At 39.6% G+C, this 15,512-nt stretch overlaps 1 protein-coding gene across 1 annotated transcript in view; it reads left to right on the plus strand.

Annotated features, from left to right (window-relative positions):
* The first annotated feature begins 349 nt into the window (after positions 1-349).
* Positions 350-15,512, plus strand: part of MTPN (myotrophin) — a 40,098-nt gene continuing 24,935 nt past the window's right edge. The window contains exon 1 of the mRNA XM_082498714.1: positions 350-730. Coding sequence (XP_082354840.1) covers positions 659-730 — 72 coding nt within the window. The 5' untranslated portion in view covers positions 350-658. The remainder of the gene's footprint in view (positions 731-15,512) is intronic.

Genomic DNA, 15,512 nt, shown 5'->3' on the forward strand with positions numbered 1-15,512 from the left:
TCGCAGGGCTCGCCTCCCAGCCCGCGGCAGGCTCAGCAGCCCCGCCGGCCGTCTGTCCCGCTCGCCGGCGGGGCCCGGTGGAGGCCGCGTCACCATGGCAACCCCGGGGGCGACCGGGGGCGGAGCCGCCGGCGGCGGGGCGAGGCCGCGGGAATTTAGAGCGCATGCACCGCGCCGCTTGCTCTCCCCCCCCCATCCGCGGTATCTCCGGGAGCAGAGGGACGCTTCCGTTGAGCGCATGCGCCAAGTGGACTCGGCGGCGCTCTTCGCACGGCGCATGCGCGCTGCGCGCCTCCCCCCCCTCCTCCGCGTGGGTGTCTCGGTGGGGTGGGCAGGGGACGGCGGGGGAGGGGGTGCAGAATGGCAACCGGAAGCGGAAGCGCCGCGCGCGAGTAAACCGCTTTTCCCTTCAGTCAGGCGGATTCTGCCGTGCTTCCCCCTGACCGCGTGCCCGGCCTCGCTCCCCGGCGCCGAGCCCCAACCGCCCTAATTGCCGCTGCCCCGCCCCGCCCAACCGCCCGCCGGCAGGCAGGCAGGCAGCGAGCGGCCGCCAGCCGGGGGAGGGGCTCCTGCCCTCCGCGCCGCCGTTCTCGCTCCGTGGAGGTGCTGCCGGCCCCCCCGCCGCCTCGCCCGCCCGCGTCCCTGCTAGGCGGCCGCGATGTCTGACAAGGAATTCATGTGGGCCCTCAAAAATGGAGACTTGGATGAGGTGAAGGACTACGTGGCCAAGGTAGGAGGCGGCGGCGAGGGCCTGGGGTGGGCGAGGCGGCGCTTGCGGGCTGAGGAGGGAGGGATGTGCTCGGAGCCTTCAGGGCCCTCCGTTCGGCGGCCGGCCGGGTGGGGCTGCGGGGGTGGCAGGAACCGCGACCTGCCTGCGGACAGGCTCTGTGGGAACTTGGCGCGGTGGTGAGGGTCCAGGCGGCAGGGCGCGCTTCCCCGCCCCCCTCCCCCCTCCCCTTCCTCCCTCCCCCCGCGGCCCTCTCGCATCCTGGGCTTCCTCCTTTTCTCACCCGCCGCCCTGCTCCTCTCTTGCGTTTATATGTCAGTACGTGAAACTTTCTGGATTGACAGCCAATATCGCAGTCCTGCCTCCCTGATCTTATAGTGTGTATGCATATATGTGGCCTCGGTTTGGTTATCCTTCCTCTCTGTGCCTCAGGGCTCACCCTTAACAGAGCCATGCTGAGCTACCGGGTGTGTTGAGGCTTAATTCATTAACCTACTGTGAAGTGTTTTGGTACCTAGTCAGGGCGAGTGCTACAGGAACAGTAGACACCTACGTAATGGGTGAAAAGTCTTCAGGTACATTGTAGTATTTGGAGGCTGGATTCTGTCCTCATTTGCCTTCAGTTGTCAGTGAGGTTTGTGGGAAAAGTGCGTGTACAAAAGGACAGGATTCTGCTTTGGTGAATCCTTAGTGTTCAGGAATATTATCTAGAAACTGTTACATCAGAGCAAAGGTTTACATGTAATTTAGCTATAATTGCTTAGATCTCTGAACAAGTTAATGATCGTCTTTGGGAGCTTGACACATGCTGACATATCTTGCTGTGATGACTTAAGTTCTTCCTACTCCACTTGTCAACTTTGGCTGAAAGTTACCCAAACTTGTCGTGGTCTTGGCAAAAAGAAATGTGTGCAGGTACTTCCGGCTGCTTTAGTACAAAGTCCAACAGCTTAGCCTGAATAGTCTTCTGTGACAGTTTCAGCTAAGCTACTGGACTTTGCATCAAAGTGGCTGTGTACTCACATACTCTGCTCTGTCTGTAAAGTGCTAGAGGTAATAAATGGCAATAATACAATTATCGTACTTCATCTGTTTGTTAAGGGTCATGTACCTATGCCCGAGTCATGAAGTTGAATACTACATTGATGTGTCTTATTTCTTCTCAGCTTTGGGGGCCTCCAGCATGTTTCAGCAGCACATTTGGATTCTTGCTACAGCTTTTACAGGAATTCCACGTATATCTAGAGAACTCAGTGCACACTGGTGATTAATGGATCCTTGTGTGTCTATAGCTGAGGCAAAAACTTTGGCAGTAACCATCCTGAGTCTGTTTATATCTACAAAATCACTGCAGTACTAATTACAAAGCTTTTTTTACATTCCCACTCTTCCTGAGTGGCACTGCAACTCATGTAGTGAATGGATTTATGTGATCAGTCTTCATCTGCTTCAACACAAAGTCAAATATTTAGTTCCATCTTCTACTGAGAGAGGCTTGAGCCAGCCTGGATGATGCTATAGTAAAGAGGCTGAAGGGCATCATCTAACTGAACTAAAGAGGTAGAAATCCTTAAAAGAGAGACACTGTCTGTGGTTAGATGATTACAGTAAAAGAAGCCTACAATCCTTGAACAATCTTACATTTTAGAACTGCTTCTAATGTAGAAGGTGAATAAACTATGGGAATTTTCTGCTTATTTGTGACTTAAGCTTGTTCATTCTTTTTCCCCACTTGCAAATATGCTTTCTATCATCAGCTGTTAAGCATCCTACTTGCCAGTAACACAAGAAGTCTGATGTTTTCTTTTCAGTCCATTATGTTTTCTTGACAGATTGTGGGACTAGTAAACTCTTAGCATGGTTTCCTGTGGAAGCAAAGCTTATATGAGCAAGTTTTGACCGACCTTCTTCCTTCCTAGTGGTTTGTTAATTTTTTGGCTAATTTTTGGATTTACAGGGGTACTGGTTCGTTTTGTGAAAATAAATGAGGTAGAGGGAGGTACCTTCAGGGAAGAAAAGAGTGCAAGAATGAGCTTATGTTTTACTGCACAACAGGAAATGTGCATTGGGGGGGGGGGGGGGGGGGGGAGGCAAGAGAACTGACTGTAGGAGAAGCCTCAGTTGGAACTTCACATTCTTGGTTCCTAAATTAGTGAAATATGTGAGGGCAAATCATGCTTTGATAGTTACAGTTCTCAGAAAAGTATTTTTTCCATGCTGCATGTTCTCTTTTGACTGCCTTTCTTATCAGTCGTATGGTTTTTGCTCCCTGCTGCTTTCCTGTTCTAAGTATGATTTAATGTTCAGGAATTTTACTTATATAAACTTTGCAGTAGTAGAAACTTCCTCTGCCTGTAATATGGGAGTCAGTCTTATATATCTTACAGTCTGCATCTTCATAAAATTATTTCTTGTCTGTCTTCCTGAAACTTGATTTCCAGCTTCTCATTTGTTTTGTTTCTTGTACTAGTCTTGTTTTCTCATTAGTTGATTGGAAACAACACAGCTTTTAACTATAATCTTGCAGTTTTGCTGCCAATTACAACATAGAGGGTTTGACCTCTGATTTTGTTTCATATCTGAATGGCAGAGCTTGAAATGCTAACTAGATGACCCTGGGCACTTTAAAAATAATAGTAAAAATGGATGTCATCAGTCAGGCTGTAAGAGTTGAACTCTGATAATCGGATCATCTTCACTTGTGTGTAATAAGCTGTGGAGGTTCTGTCTTTGGAATCGTTAGTATCTCTCTTTTTTTTTTATCTCAGATTTGGTTAGTAGGTATCAAGAGGAAGGTAGCTTAATGGCACTCAGACTTTGATTCAAACAGCAGGTGAAACTTAAAGTATTAGGTGAAAAGCTTTTGTTTCAATTACATGGTTTATCTTCTTTAGGTAGAGAAAGTTTCTGCCACTTCAGCAGTTCTTGAACAAAGAAAGGATGCAGAGGCAGTTAGAAAAGTCTGTATTTGTATTTTATGTATTTCTATGTAAAGAGATCTTGCATTCTCCTAAAGATACTTTCTTCAGAAGGAGTCTTTCACAGAAACAGTAGTTCTGAGGAGTGGCAGTGAAACAAATGTCAAATGATACTGCTTTGTTGCTTAGCAAAAGAGATCTTTGTGCTGCCAGTGTGTGCATTTGGAAGACGTTGTTGACTACTTCTTGGTAAAAATGTGAAAGATTAATTGTGAAGTTTAAATAGTCCTGTAAGACTTATTCTTTTTTTTTTTTTGTAAGAAACACCTTATTGGTCTCTAAGTTTCTCAACTTGTAATCATGTCAACTTTTTCTTTATGGTAAATGTTAATTACTACTGAAGTACTGTAGTTAGTGTGTTATGCTAGCAGTTAAGTATGGTGTCATCTATTTTTATGATGACTAGATTAAAAAGTAGTTTTTACTGTTTGCTTTCTTTGATGTCTTCCTTTTGAATATACCCAGCATATGTTGTCTTCAGAGGTGTCTTTGCAGGAATTGAAGGGATTGAAGGAATTCTGCACTCTTCCCACATACATCCACTCAAATTTTTAAAATTCCTCAAGAAAGCAGAAGCTTTCATGGGAACAGATGAATCAAATGTGCAGTTAAATGGGTAAGGAGGACCCACGCAGATTAGAGAAATTTGCTTTTCTCAAGGGAGAGAACAGAGAGTTAAAAAGTACTAGTTAGAAGAACAGGGTGTATTAAGCCTGCAGAACTTCTTAACATGAATGGTGTTTGCTTTTTGTCCTTTTCTTTATCCTTCTTCCCCAGTGGAATGAGATAAGCTGTACAATTGCTTAAAAAGACTTCTCTATCAACATGTACATGTAAAGTTTCCAATCAGCAGTAGATTTCTCAGGCTAAGTATAATTCCTGTTCGGTCACTAGGCACAAAGTTTTTGGCAAGATAAACTTGGATTTGTAAGAAAGAGGCTACAATAAATGTTTGTTCTGAAGTAATTTCATCTCCCATAGCTTAACTGAGAATTCCTCACTTTATGTGCTGCTGTAATCCCCTATATCACTGCTTCCTAAACATGCTACTGCTTACAGTTATGTTTGATAAATCATCTAACCTAATACTATAAGAAGATAGGACAGTCAGCCAAACTGGAAGCACCAGATTTTTCCTACTGCGAAGACTGGGAGGTTGAAGTGATGGTAGGCTGAGATGAATGTTTTTAGAAAGTATGTATATGTATAAGCTTGCCTAGTAGGCATTTCTGGTGTGGAGTCTTTTTTTGTGTTTTGTTTTGTTTTTTTTTTTTTTTTAAGAATAAAACAAACAAAACCAAATCCCTAGAGGACCTTCAACAACTCAGCTAGAAAACAGCAACTAACTATGCATCCTTCACAAAATTGTGATACTACGAACAGTCTTGTGGTTCTTTGGGATATAATGATGTTTGAATACATGTCTTGAGAAATGCGGTAAACTTGACTACTGCAAAACGAACAGGAGAGACTAAAACAAAAGCATTGTTTAGAAATACCTTTTTGAAAAAGAGGTAGCAGTTGGATATAGTTAAGGTCTAAATGTTGTGAAAAAGAGAAGAGACAAATGTCTGTGAGAAGAATGATTAGAAAAGAAAAATAAATAGCTTTTAACTTTTGAGGGGTAACTTTTTAACTTTTTTTTAACTTTTGAGTGTTCATTGAAATGACTTCTACTCCTTCAGAAACAAACTAAATTAAAAGGAACACTTAGATGGTTATTTTATATGGATGGATTACTTGAGTTACAGATTAACCACACAGTGGATACAATGAAATTCACCCTGTCTCACTATTTGGAATGCTGAAGTGCACTTCATTATTATGGCTACATTGATATCTGTATTGCCTCTGGTTTGGAAACAGTTTTCCTTCTCTTAAGTGACAGGGAGCCTGAAAGCTTTGCTGCAATACAGCGCAGTGTAAGTCTACCTCCATAGTATGTCCAGGAGCATATCAGGGCTAGCACTGACCTGGGAGCTGCTGGACTGAGTTTATCCCCTGTGGAGCCTCTTGGATATCTCTGTATTGTAACTTCTCAGTGTTATGCCAATACTTGCACTATATGGGTTTTTCTTTATCTGGGGTACTCTAGGCCTTCTGTTATCTTCCTCTTGATCATTGTTGAATGTGCTGGAGTGTGATTGCTAAAGATAGAATTTTGCTTTACTGCTTAGTTCTACTTAAACTTGGGGTTCAATTTACGTTTTCTAAATTTGAACATAATGACCTAAACCTTTCTTTTATGAAATAAGACAGTTGTGTGCTATTCATGATAGAGTTATTTTTAACTAAAATGCCATAAATGTACTGGAAAAACCTTCAGAAAAATACAGCATGGCAGCCACTTTTTGTTAGTGGGTACAATAAGATGTATGAGGTTGATGAAAAACACTTTCAGGATGGCTAATTAATTTCCCCAGTTTGATCTGAAAGAGTCTGAGGATATGTGGCAAAGAACTGATGCACAAACTATTAATATTTGTGAGCAATTAAGTAGTTTATAGGAACAGCATGGAGTAACAAACTCATCTGTAAACCTGTCATTGTGGTGGGATGTATGACTTTCTGACTGAATGAACACCCCAGCATTCTCAAATCTGTCCTTTTTGTGAAGGTACAGATATAACTGATTCTGAAGCCATTTTCATCTGAAACGTAAATGGGGTTCATAAGACTGATCACAAATCTGGAACTGCTAAATGTAGTACTATTCTTCTGAGATGTTGATGTCAGGCCTATAGTCATGTAGTTCATTCAGCTGGCTTCTGTGCTCTGAAACTCTTGGTGGCTTTATGAGATTGCCTAAGTATGTGACTCATGTTTGACTTTTTTATGCTTAAATAAACAATTAAGTAGTTCCTTATTTATTTCTGTTTGGACCGTTCTTATGCTTACTTGTCCTGCGTCTAACTGGTGTTTGCTGCAAAAAGTAGAGTGAGTGATCAAAATCAGATTTTAATAAGACATTGAATGTAAATTTTTGTTGCTGAAAGTCTTACTAATATATTCCATATACAAATGTTAGATAATTTCCATATAACAAATTTTATCTCTGCTGTGAATATATCCTATTTTGTCTGAGTTTGTGGTCTTCACCATATGCATTAGTAGGTATGATGGTACAAAGTTAGGAATAGGTTATGAATAACAAGCAGAGAACTCAGTGGTGTGAGGAGACTTCTTCTAGTACCGCTCCTTTTCTTCCCATCCTCCCTTACTCTAACCTCCGTTTTCCCTCTTGTGTCAGTTTTATCTTTACTAAATCCTTGTTTTTCAAGCCTAGCTCTTGTCTTCCAATTCGGTTAGTTTTGGTTTCAACAGGAGAGAATATGGAAGATGAGCTAAGCTTTCTAAAAGTCCCAGGGAACAGTTCTGCAGTGGTTTGTATTCTGTCTTCATTTGGAATAATATGTGGAAAGTTGTGTTAGTTGTGAAGGTTATGCATTGAACGTTGACTTGGATACCATGAAATTGGTAAGTCATGCAGGCCACATAAGTAAAAATACTGAATGAATGGGTCTTGCAGCAGTGTCAAAATGCATGAATAAAGAATCACCTGGACTGTTCACAATAGACCAAATAACTTCTATTTGCTCATTTTGAAGGAGTATATTCTTAGCTGTTAAGATATTAGGACTTGAAGGTCAAATATTCTACCCAAGTTTAAGCAGAACATAGTGGACTCAAATGCAGGATTCACAAGTCGAAGAATTTTTATGACAATGAAAGGCATTTTAAAGGTGTAGATGAAAGGTTGGAAGAGAAGATTTAGGAAAGATACAGAAAGCCGGGGGATGTATAGAATTGTATTGCTTAAGTCACATTTATTTTTTTATGTACATCTCCATTTGAGTCGTCTTAGTACTTTTTCTATGGCTTTGTGTTTGTGCTTGTTTGAACTTCTGAATATGGATCCAGACAAAAGTGTGAACAAACTTACTACTTTGTACCTAATTCGCACACTTCCAAAGCTGAAGGTTTGTATTAAGTTATTCTTAATTTTTCTTCCCACCTAGCAAAAGCTTCACCTTGAATGTTGTATTTACCAGCCAATACAATCCTGTGGAAAGAGGAGGCACTTGTCATTTGTGTAGAGAGATCTCCTGTTACTAGGATAAAAGCAGTAGCTGGAATTAATAAGTGCCAATAACTGACCAGTTGGTTATACAACAATTGTTTTTCTTACAAGTTGCAGTTTCAGCAATTTTGAACAATTAAATTTTTTCTGCTTTAGCTCATTATGGGGAGGGGTAGGTACTAATTAGCACAGCTCATATTAGAGAGTTTGAAATCTTTATTGAATACTGGATATGCTATTGGTTCTTTTTACTACAAATTGATGCTAAAGCCTACATTGATTGCAACCACCAATGGCGAATTCTGCAATCACGTGCTAAAGATGGGGAGGGAAACAACAGTTTCCTTTAAATGTTTAAGGGACTAGTATCTGTGTTGCTCTCTCACTCAGTGAAGATCTGTAGCTTTCTTGACTTGGAAAGCAATCAGTGTTAATAAGTCCTGTTGAGCAAGCTACAGTTCTTGTCTTAATTCTCAGTTTGACTGGAATGTACTTGTGTGTATTTTGGGTGCTTTTTTGTTGTTGTTTTTTTAAATAAAGGACAGCAAATAACTTGATCTTGTCCTGAAAGCAGTTGAAAACCTGATGAGGGAGGGTAGGAAGGGAAGGAGAAATATGGTCTTGTAAACTCATATGCACATGAATATGGTTTTGAAGTAGCTTGGGAGACTTGGTTTTTGGTGCTTTTAGCACTTTGCCCGTTTTTATGATCTTCATTAGTCTTTTGCATGCAGTGTAATTGTGTAGTTCAGTACAGATACAAAATGTGCCAAGGGTTATTGCATTTTTCCAAAGAAAGAATTTTTGTATCTTTCTGCAACAAGAATTAGAGTATGGTCTAGATTTTTTTTTTTTTTTTCTTGTATCTATTGCTGCATTCCTCACTGGTTTCAGGCCAAAAGGGAAACAGTGAAATCATTTTACTTAGCCTTCAGCTGCACCTACACTTTGAAAATCAAATAGAGTGATTGCATGCAGTGTATAATAAGCTGGACAGACCAAAACATCACTAGAAAGGTATTCTGGAGATTAGCTGTCATACTTACAGCCAAAGTTCAAAGAGTATTCTACAGTGTATCTAATTATGGAGTCAGTTTATAAAACAGATTTTTGTGCTCAGTTTCTTATGAGTTAATATCAAGTCTTGATAGTTACTGTTGAATGACCGATTACTTTCTTTCCCCAAACTCCAGTAATTTATGAACTTGCTTTTTAACACACTTGTGGCCTATAAATTAATGATGAGCTTAAAGGAGGAAAGATGAGCTGGAACGCCATTTGAGACAAAAGATAGAGAGCTGTCCATAGAACAGGTGCCATCAGTATATCTCTTTTAAACTGATTTGTTAATGACACTATGAATGCAAATATCATAGGCAATAAATGTTTATAAAGGATTTTTGTTTGTTCAAAAACACTTTCAGTACTTGATTCAGGTAATACAATTGAGACGAGGTTTCAAGTCCTTATATAAAAAAAGACTGGTTGGGTTACAATGAGGCAAGATCTGCATTTCTATGTATGCTCTGTATAAAAATTTTTTCAGCATCCTTTGTATTCAATTGAGGCCTTTGGGAGAATCTTTATTTCTTGGATTGCTAACTTCTCAATAACTTTAGCCAAGGAAGAGTTAATACTGATCAGTTATTGGCACTTATTAATTCCAGCTACTGCTTTTGTCCTAGTAACAGGAGTATCTCTTTCCACAGATATTTAGCATGGTTTAAAAAACTTGAATTTAGCCTGTAATAAAGCATTAATTAACTGTTACTTAAATTTATCTTGGAGATAGTAACTCAACAGTAAATATATTTAATTTCAAAGTATGTTCCTTTAATTAGAGTGTAACATGAAATGCAGTCTTTAGTTCGGCTCTTATGCCAAGTTAGTAGACTGTATGTACTAAAGCATTTTCAACAGTAATTCCTGGGGAATCTGGAGAAAATAGCTTAACTTTTGTAGATGGATTATTTAAATTATAAGAGTGCGATATGAATATTGGTATGTTTTAATGACAGTATTGCAGTGAGCTGAATACTCCGAGTGGATATAACTGATTTACAGAGCCTTTCTGTGATATTAATATGTATGGCTTTTTAAGTATATACTGCTTAGAAAGCAGCATTTATTTTGTGGACTTAAAAATAGCTTTCCTGATCAAGTTTTTTACTTCCATGTTTTGCATGATTTCAATCATCAACTCCTTCAGCGTGTCAACAAAAATCTACGTTAAGGCAGAAAACTTCTAGGATTCATTAATACTGCTTTTGCTATTTCATATTTTTTATGCATTGCAGTGTGAAGAAAATGTAAACTCAGTGTCCACAGGAAAATAATGCCTGTTAATCTTGTATAAGAACTTATTTAGAAGCTAAGCGTCATTGCTTTGGTTTTGACAGAACACTTGATCTTGCCTTGGACATATCCTTTGTTCAGATTCTAGAGACGTAAGTCATGCTTGTGATGCTAAGCCCCAATTATAACATTAAATTCAGTAGTTTTTTAAACTATAGTAGTAATATTTTGAAGATATACTCATCTTCATGTTTATCCTCTGATGGAGTACAACCTTAACTTTGAGAATTCATATTTATTATTGTCAGGCTTTTTTATTCTTGTTAGTTTTTAGATCATGCATAGAAGTCAAAATATGAAGCTGGCATCTATTGAAACTGAAACCAAATAGCTGGCGCCTACTGTTCTCCTAGAAGGAAATCAGTCACTTCCTGTGCATTCTTTGGACGACGTGTACTGAGGATTTTAATACAGATGTAAAGATGCTCTTACAGTAACTGAAAATGCTTTAATTCAGAGCTAGCAACTAAGTACAGATTAGATGGTAATTGCTTTTATTCTTTGCTCAGCTAGTTAACTTTTGGAGCAATGATCTAATGGTGGAAATAGCCTGAATTCTATTACTAAACCTTTGGATTGCTTTATTCTTGAACTTAATATTTTAGTGTAATGCAAACTTAGTGGCACCAAGGAAGTGCAGCATAGTGCACTGTATTTTTGTTTTTAACTTGCTTTCAGAATTCCATGACTAGATGATCTGACATGTTAGGCTTGAGTTTGTGTGAAACTACATGAGCAGGTGTTTTGTAGATTTTTCTGTTTTGATAGTGTCATCTGCTGTTTAGCCAATCATTTGCCACCCATGTGGGCTGAAATATTTTCTGCTTAGTATACCCTTAGAGTGAGTATCATCCAAAGCAGATCAAAATACAGCAGTGTTAAGACATGGAGTCTAGCCAATCACTTCTGGAGGAAGAACTCTTTTAGGCCAGTTCAGTGTTGCCTGTGAAAACAGACACTGTGCTGTATTCAATGGATCCACTACTTAACACATCTCGTTAGAGTGAACATTAGTTTTATGTCAAGTTAAGGTATACAGTCATTAGATCTGGCTGTGATTCCTTAAGAATTAGTGGTTAAATGGTTTTATTTTTGGTTGTGCCCCTGATCGTCTCTGATAGACAAGCCCTGGTGCTATAACTAAAGCATTTTAATTTTAATTCCAAATTCTACCAGTTCTTCTAAGCAGAGGTAGCTTAGAAAGTGTGTCTGATCATCAGCTGTTTCAGTTCATGATCTAGAATGTTTAGTGCACTAACTTTCATCAATTAAAGTAGTACTCTGGACAGAGAGTCTCTTGTTAGAAGAAATAATACCTTTGTGTGCCGCAGCTTATTCTGTCAGAATTAGTTGCTGCTGTTACTGTAAGCTGTTGCCTAACTAAGAGAGTGAGTGCTTTTGGACCAAACTTTTAAATAGGAATTCATAAGAGCAAAGAGAAGCTGCAAAACTGGTCCCTTCATTCCTGTTTGATCACTTGCTAATGCAAATAGTGGGTGGTTTTCACTAATTTTCACTTAAGTCTTAGATTAAGGAGGAGGGGAGGAGTGGAGAACAACTGGTTTCAATAATGCACATATTTGACATATCTCTGAAGCTGGGATTGTAGCACAAGGTTCTAGAAGCTGTAGCTAGGAAACAGTAGGTTCATCACTGTTCTACAGAACAACTCATGTATCAGGTTGGCTTGTCTCTAAAAGTGCTGATACGACAACTGAAGCACAGATGGCACAGTAGTTCAGTTTATTTAGCAGTTGTTTCCAGAATTGTATTCTTTTCACTAAGACAAAGGACTATAGATTGCCTTTATGGTGGGTAATCTAGATGTTTACCAGTAACAAATAAAACCTGAAAAGCATACTTGTTAAGTTCCTTTTTGCTAGCTTAAGCCAAAATAAATCTAGGGGTGCTTATAAAAGTTTTTCAGAGTACTTTATGTACCATATCAAGACAGGCAAAAACCAGCATCAGGTTCATAATTCATTTTCTTAACTTGTGTAGACCAAGTATTGGTGTTATCATTAGCAGTTGAGGCTTCTATTGAAGTAGAGAATTGCAAAGTAGATACCCATTTTAAACATTCATGGACATCCACATCTTTCTGCTCTGGCTGTAGAATTTGCTGCAAAATGCCAACTGAAGAGGCTGACGCTATTGTCAGAACAGATACCTCATTTTAATAAGCCTGTGAGGGTCTTTTAGCAGCAATGTTATGCTGAAATGATTTGAGTAACCTTTTTTCAGCTTTTTTAATACTGAAGCTCAGATGGATGTGGCAAGTAAAACTAATAGCGAAGACTAAATGTGAATCCAGAAGAGCAATGAAAACTTGCTACCGATGTCTGCAGCCTGTTCCAGAGATTTAACTTTCTGTATTCAGGAAGTTTCCTTCTCAACATCTGTTAACTTGATTTTGCTTTTTGATCATCATCTACAGGATTTCTGGTGGACTTTTTTTGCTATTTCTGTTTGTTTCAGTAAGATGTGATAAGAGGAAGGTGTAAAGACAGCTTGTCCCAAATATTCCCCAAAGCATACAGGGTAGAAAGACAACAGCTGGGAGAGAGTTCCTTCTTGCTCCAGGCTATGAAATTTGGAGGGCAGGGAATAAAAAACCCAGCAGTGTTGAAAAGGCATTATTAAATATCTCTTACTGTGAACACAAAGATAATCAGTAGAAAGGCTTAGCTAATGCAGCTGCTCTTAGCCATTAAACAAAACCCAAAGACCTTCTAGATCTTCTGAAATTCTCTATGTGGAAACTAATTACCCCATACAATAAATCTAAGTCACTTGCTTCTGTTCAGTTGTCCACAGACAACTGTGGTCCACCCTGGCTGCAGCTGGAAGACTACTGGAACGGTCAGAATTTTCTGAACTACTGAGCAACAAGCAGCACTAGTCTCTGTCTGTGGCAGGTTGAATGAAACAGGGTGATGTTAATTTATTTACTGGACTGAAAGTAATTTTTGAAAATAGAGAGGACTTAAATGAAAACTTGGATCCTGCACAAAATTTTAGTAGTTGCCATGGGAAACTGCCTACTTGCAGTTACAGCGAGTTGAATTCTCAGCTTTGGCAGGAATTTACTGCTGGTTTTTAACTGAGGAAATCTGCTTCAAAATCATAAACAATGCACAAGTTACAACGCTAATCTTTTTCCTTCCTTTTCTGCTCTTTGGACTTAACACAGCCTTTGAGTTATTAGTTACTTCCCTGTGTTCTTGCTCTTAGGCTGAATATTGACCAGGGGCAATACGGTCATTTTTCTTGTGAATCAGAAGGCGGAGATGGGTCTGTTAGACCACTCAGAGAAGTTGTGGATGCCCTATCCCTGGAGGTGTTCAAAGCCAGGTTGGATGGGCTTTGAGCAACCTGGTCTAGTGGAAGGTGTCCCTGCTCAGGTCGGGGGGGTGGAACTAGATGATCTTTAAGGTCCCTTCCAACTCTAACCATTCTATGATTCTGTGACTCAAAAGGTTGTGATTGGCAACATCACTTCGAAGTGCTGCCTGGTTACCAGTGGCATCTATCAGGGGTTGGTATTGGTAGTATTGCTTAATATTTTTGTTGGTGACCTAGACAATGGGATGTCTTTACTCGTCTGGCCAATAGGATAGAAAGAAGTAAAGCCATGCAACTGTACAAGCTGGAGACCAGACCTTAGAAAAGGACTTCAGGATCCTGGTAGATATCAAGCTGCAGATGAGTCTGCAGTGTGCCCTTGCGTTATTAAAAGCCAGCACCATACTGGGGTGTATTAGCAAGAAAACAGCCAGCAGGTTGAAAGAAATTTTTCGCTTCTTACCAATTCTGAGGCTGCATATGAGTACTGTGTCCAGTTCTGGGCTTCCTAGTACAAGAAAGACGTTAACATACTGGAACACATTCAGAGTCAAGAGTTTGGGGGCCATCAGGATTGCTCAGGGGACACAAGGAGTTGCTGTTAGTATTGTGGTGTGTTGTTTTTTGGTGGTGTTTTTTTTGTTTGTGTTTTGGTTCTTTTTTTTTTATTCCCTGAAGAAGAAAAGATAAAGGGAAGATTTTATTGTTGTCTTTCTCTACCAAGGCCAGGATATAGAGATGTCTGCTTAGAGGTGCACGGTGAAAATGTAAGAGGCAACAGTTCCAGTTGGAATTTGAAAAATTTCAGATAGGTAAAAGAGAAAAATAATTCACTGTGAGGATGATCAAGCCCTGGGAAGGGCTTGTGGAATCCTCTGTCCTCTGAGGTGTGTGGAGCTCAGCTTGGCAAAGTCCTGAGCAGCCTGATCTGATTGGGCCTACTTTGAGCAGATGTTGGACCAGGTAACCTCCACAGCCTTAAATAGTTTTTGATTTCACGAGTCATTATATGTACAAGCTTGTAGAATTAAACTGTTCTTATATTTTTAGATTATTAGTCAGGTCTCAGGAAGTGTGGTATTTGAGTTTTCCTTCACTACCACCAGTGTTTATGACCCATGGATGAGTTATGTAAAAGCATCATCTTATGTTTTTACTGTTACAGCAAGTAGAACAAGGGCAGAAGTTTTTGTTTGACTTAAAATTGTGAGTTTAAGGATATTGTTTTAGAAATTATAGAACGATTGACCTCTAAGAATAAAAGTATGAAGAAAATGGGGGGGACGGGAGGGTTGTTCAGTTATTTTTGCTGTATTGGTTTTGAGGATTCTAAATCGAGTCATTTAGATCTGCAGTGCTAGAGAGGTAATTTTGGAGTAATGAGCACCAGAGCTGACATGTGACAGTGGTAAACAGTTGAAGTCTATGAACATACAAGTGAAACACTGGTTAAGCAGTGAACTTTGGCTTAAATACTTAAAATACAACCATTTTGAGAATACAAGTGGAATGACAAAAATAGCTAAATGTATTTTTATCTTCAAAGTACTTACATGTTGTCTGGTTTTGTTTTGGGTGGTTTTTTTTTTTTAAGTCATTCCAGAGATGGATGAATCCAGAAAAAGTTATACTGGAGAATGATTGAAGGGGTATGAGCTGACTGTAACTTTGAGAAAAGGAAGGAGAGTATTAAGGAAAGATTAATACGCATTAGTTCCTCCATACCCGCCACTTCCCCGTTGTGGAAGTGCAAGATTGTCTGCTAAACCTTGTTTGAGTATACAGCTAATAAATTTTAGCAAGGTGTGCTTTGTCCAAGCTTGCTCTCCCTTCAGAATACTAAGGAATACATTACTGTTAAGTGACTTCAAACCTCAGGATGTCTGTGTTCCGCTTAAAAACATAAAACTTACTCTTTCAGACAATTAGGTTTAAAAACTAAAAATGAGTAAGATTGGAAGGAAAGATTTCATTCAGTGGATACCGCTATAGTTTCTATTGTGGCAAAATATGTCTTCAGACTGTA

Source organism: Vanellus vanellus (assembly GCF_965231255.1).
Source record: "Vanellus vanellus genome assembly, chromosome: 1".
Classification (NCBI taxonomy): domain Eukaryota; kingdom Metazoa; phylum Chordata; class Aves; order Charadriiformes; family Charadriidae; genus Vanellus; species Vanellus vanellus.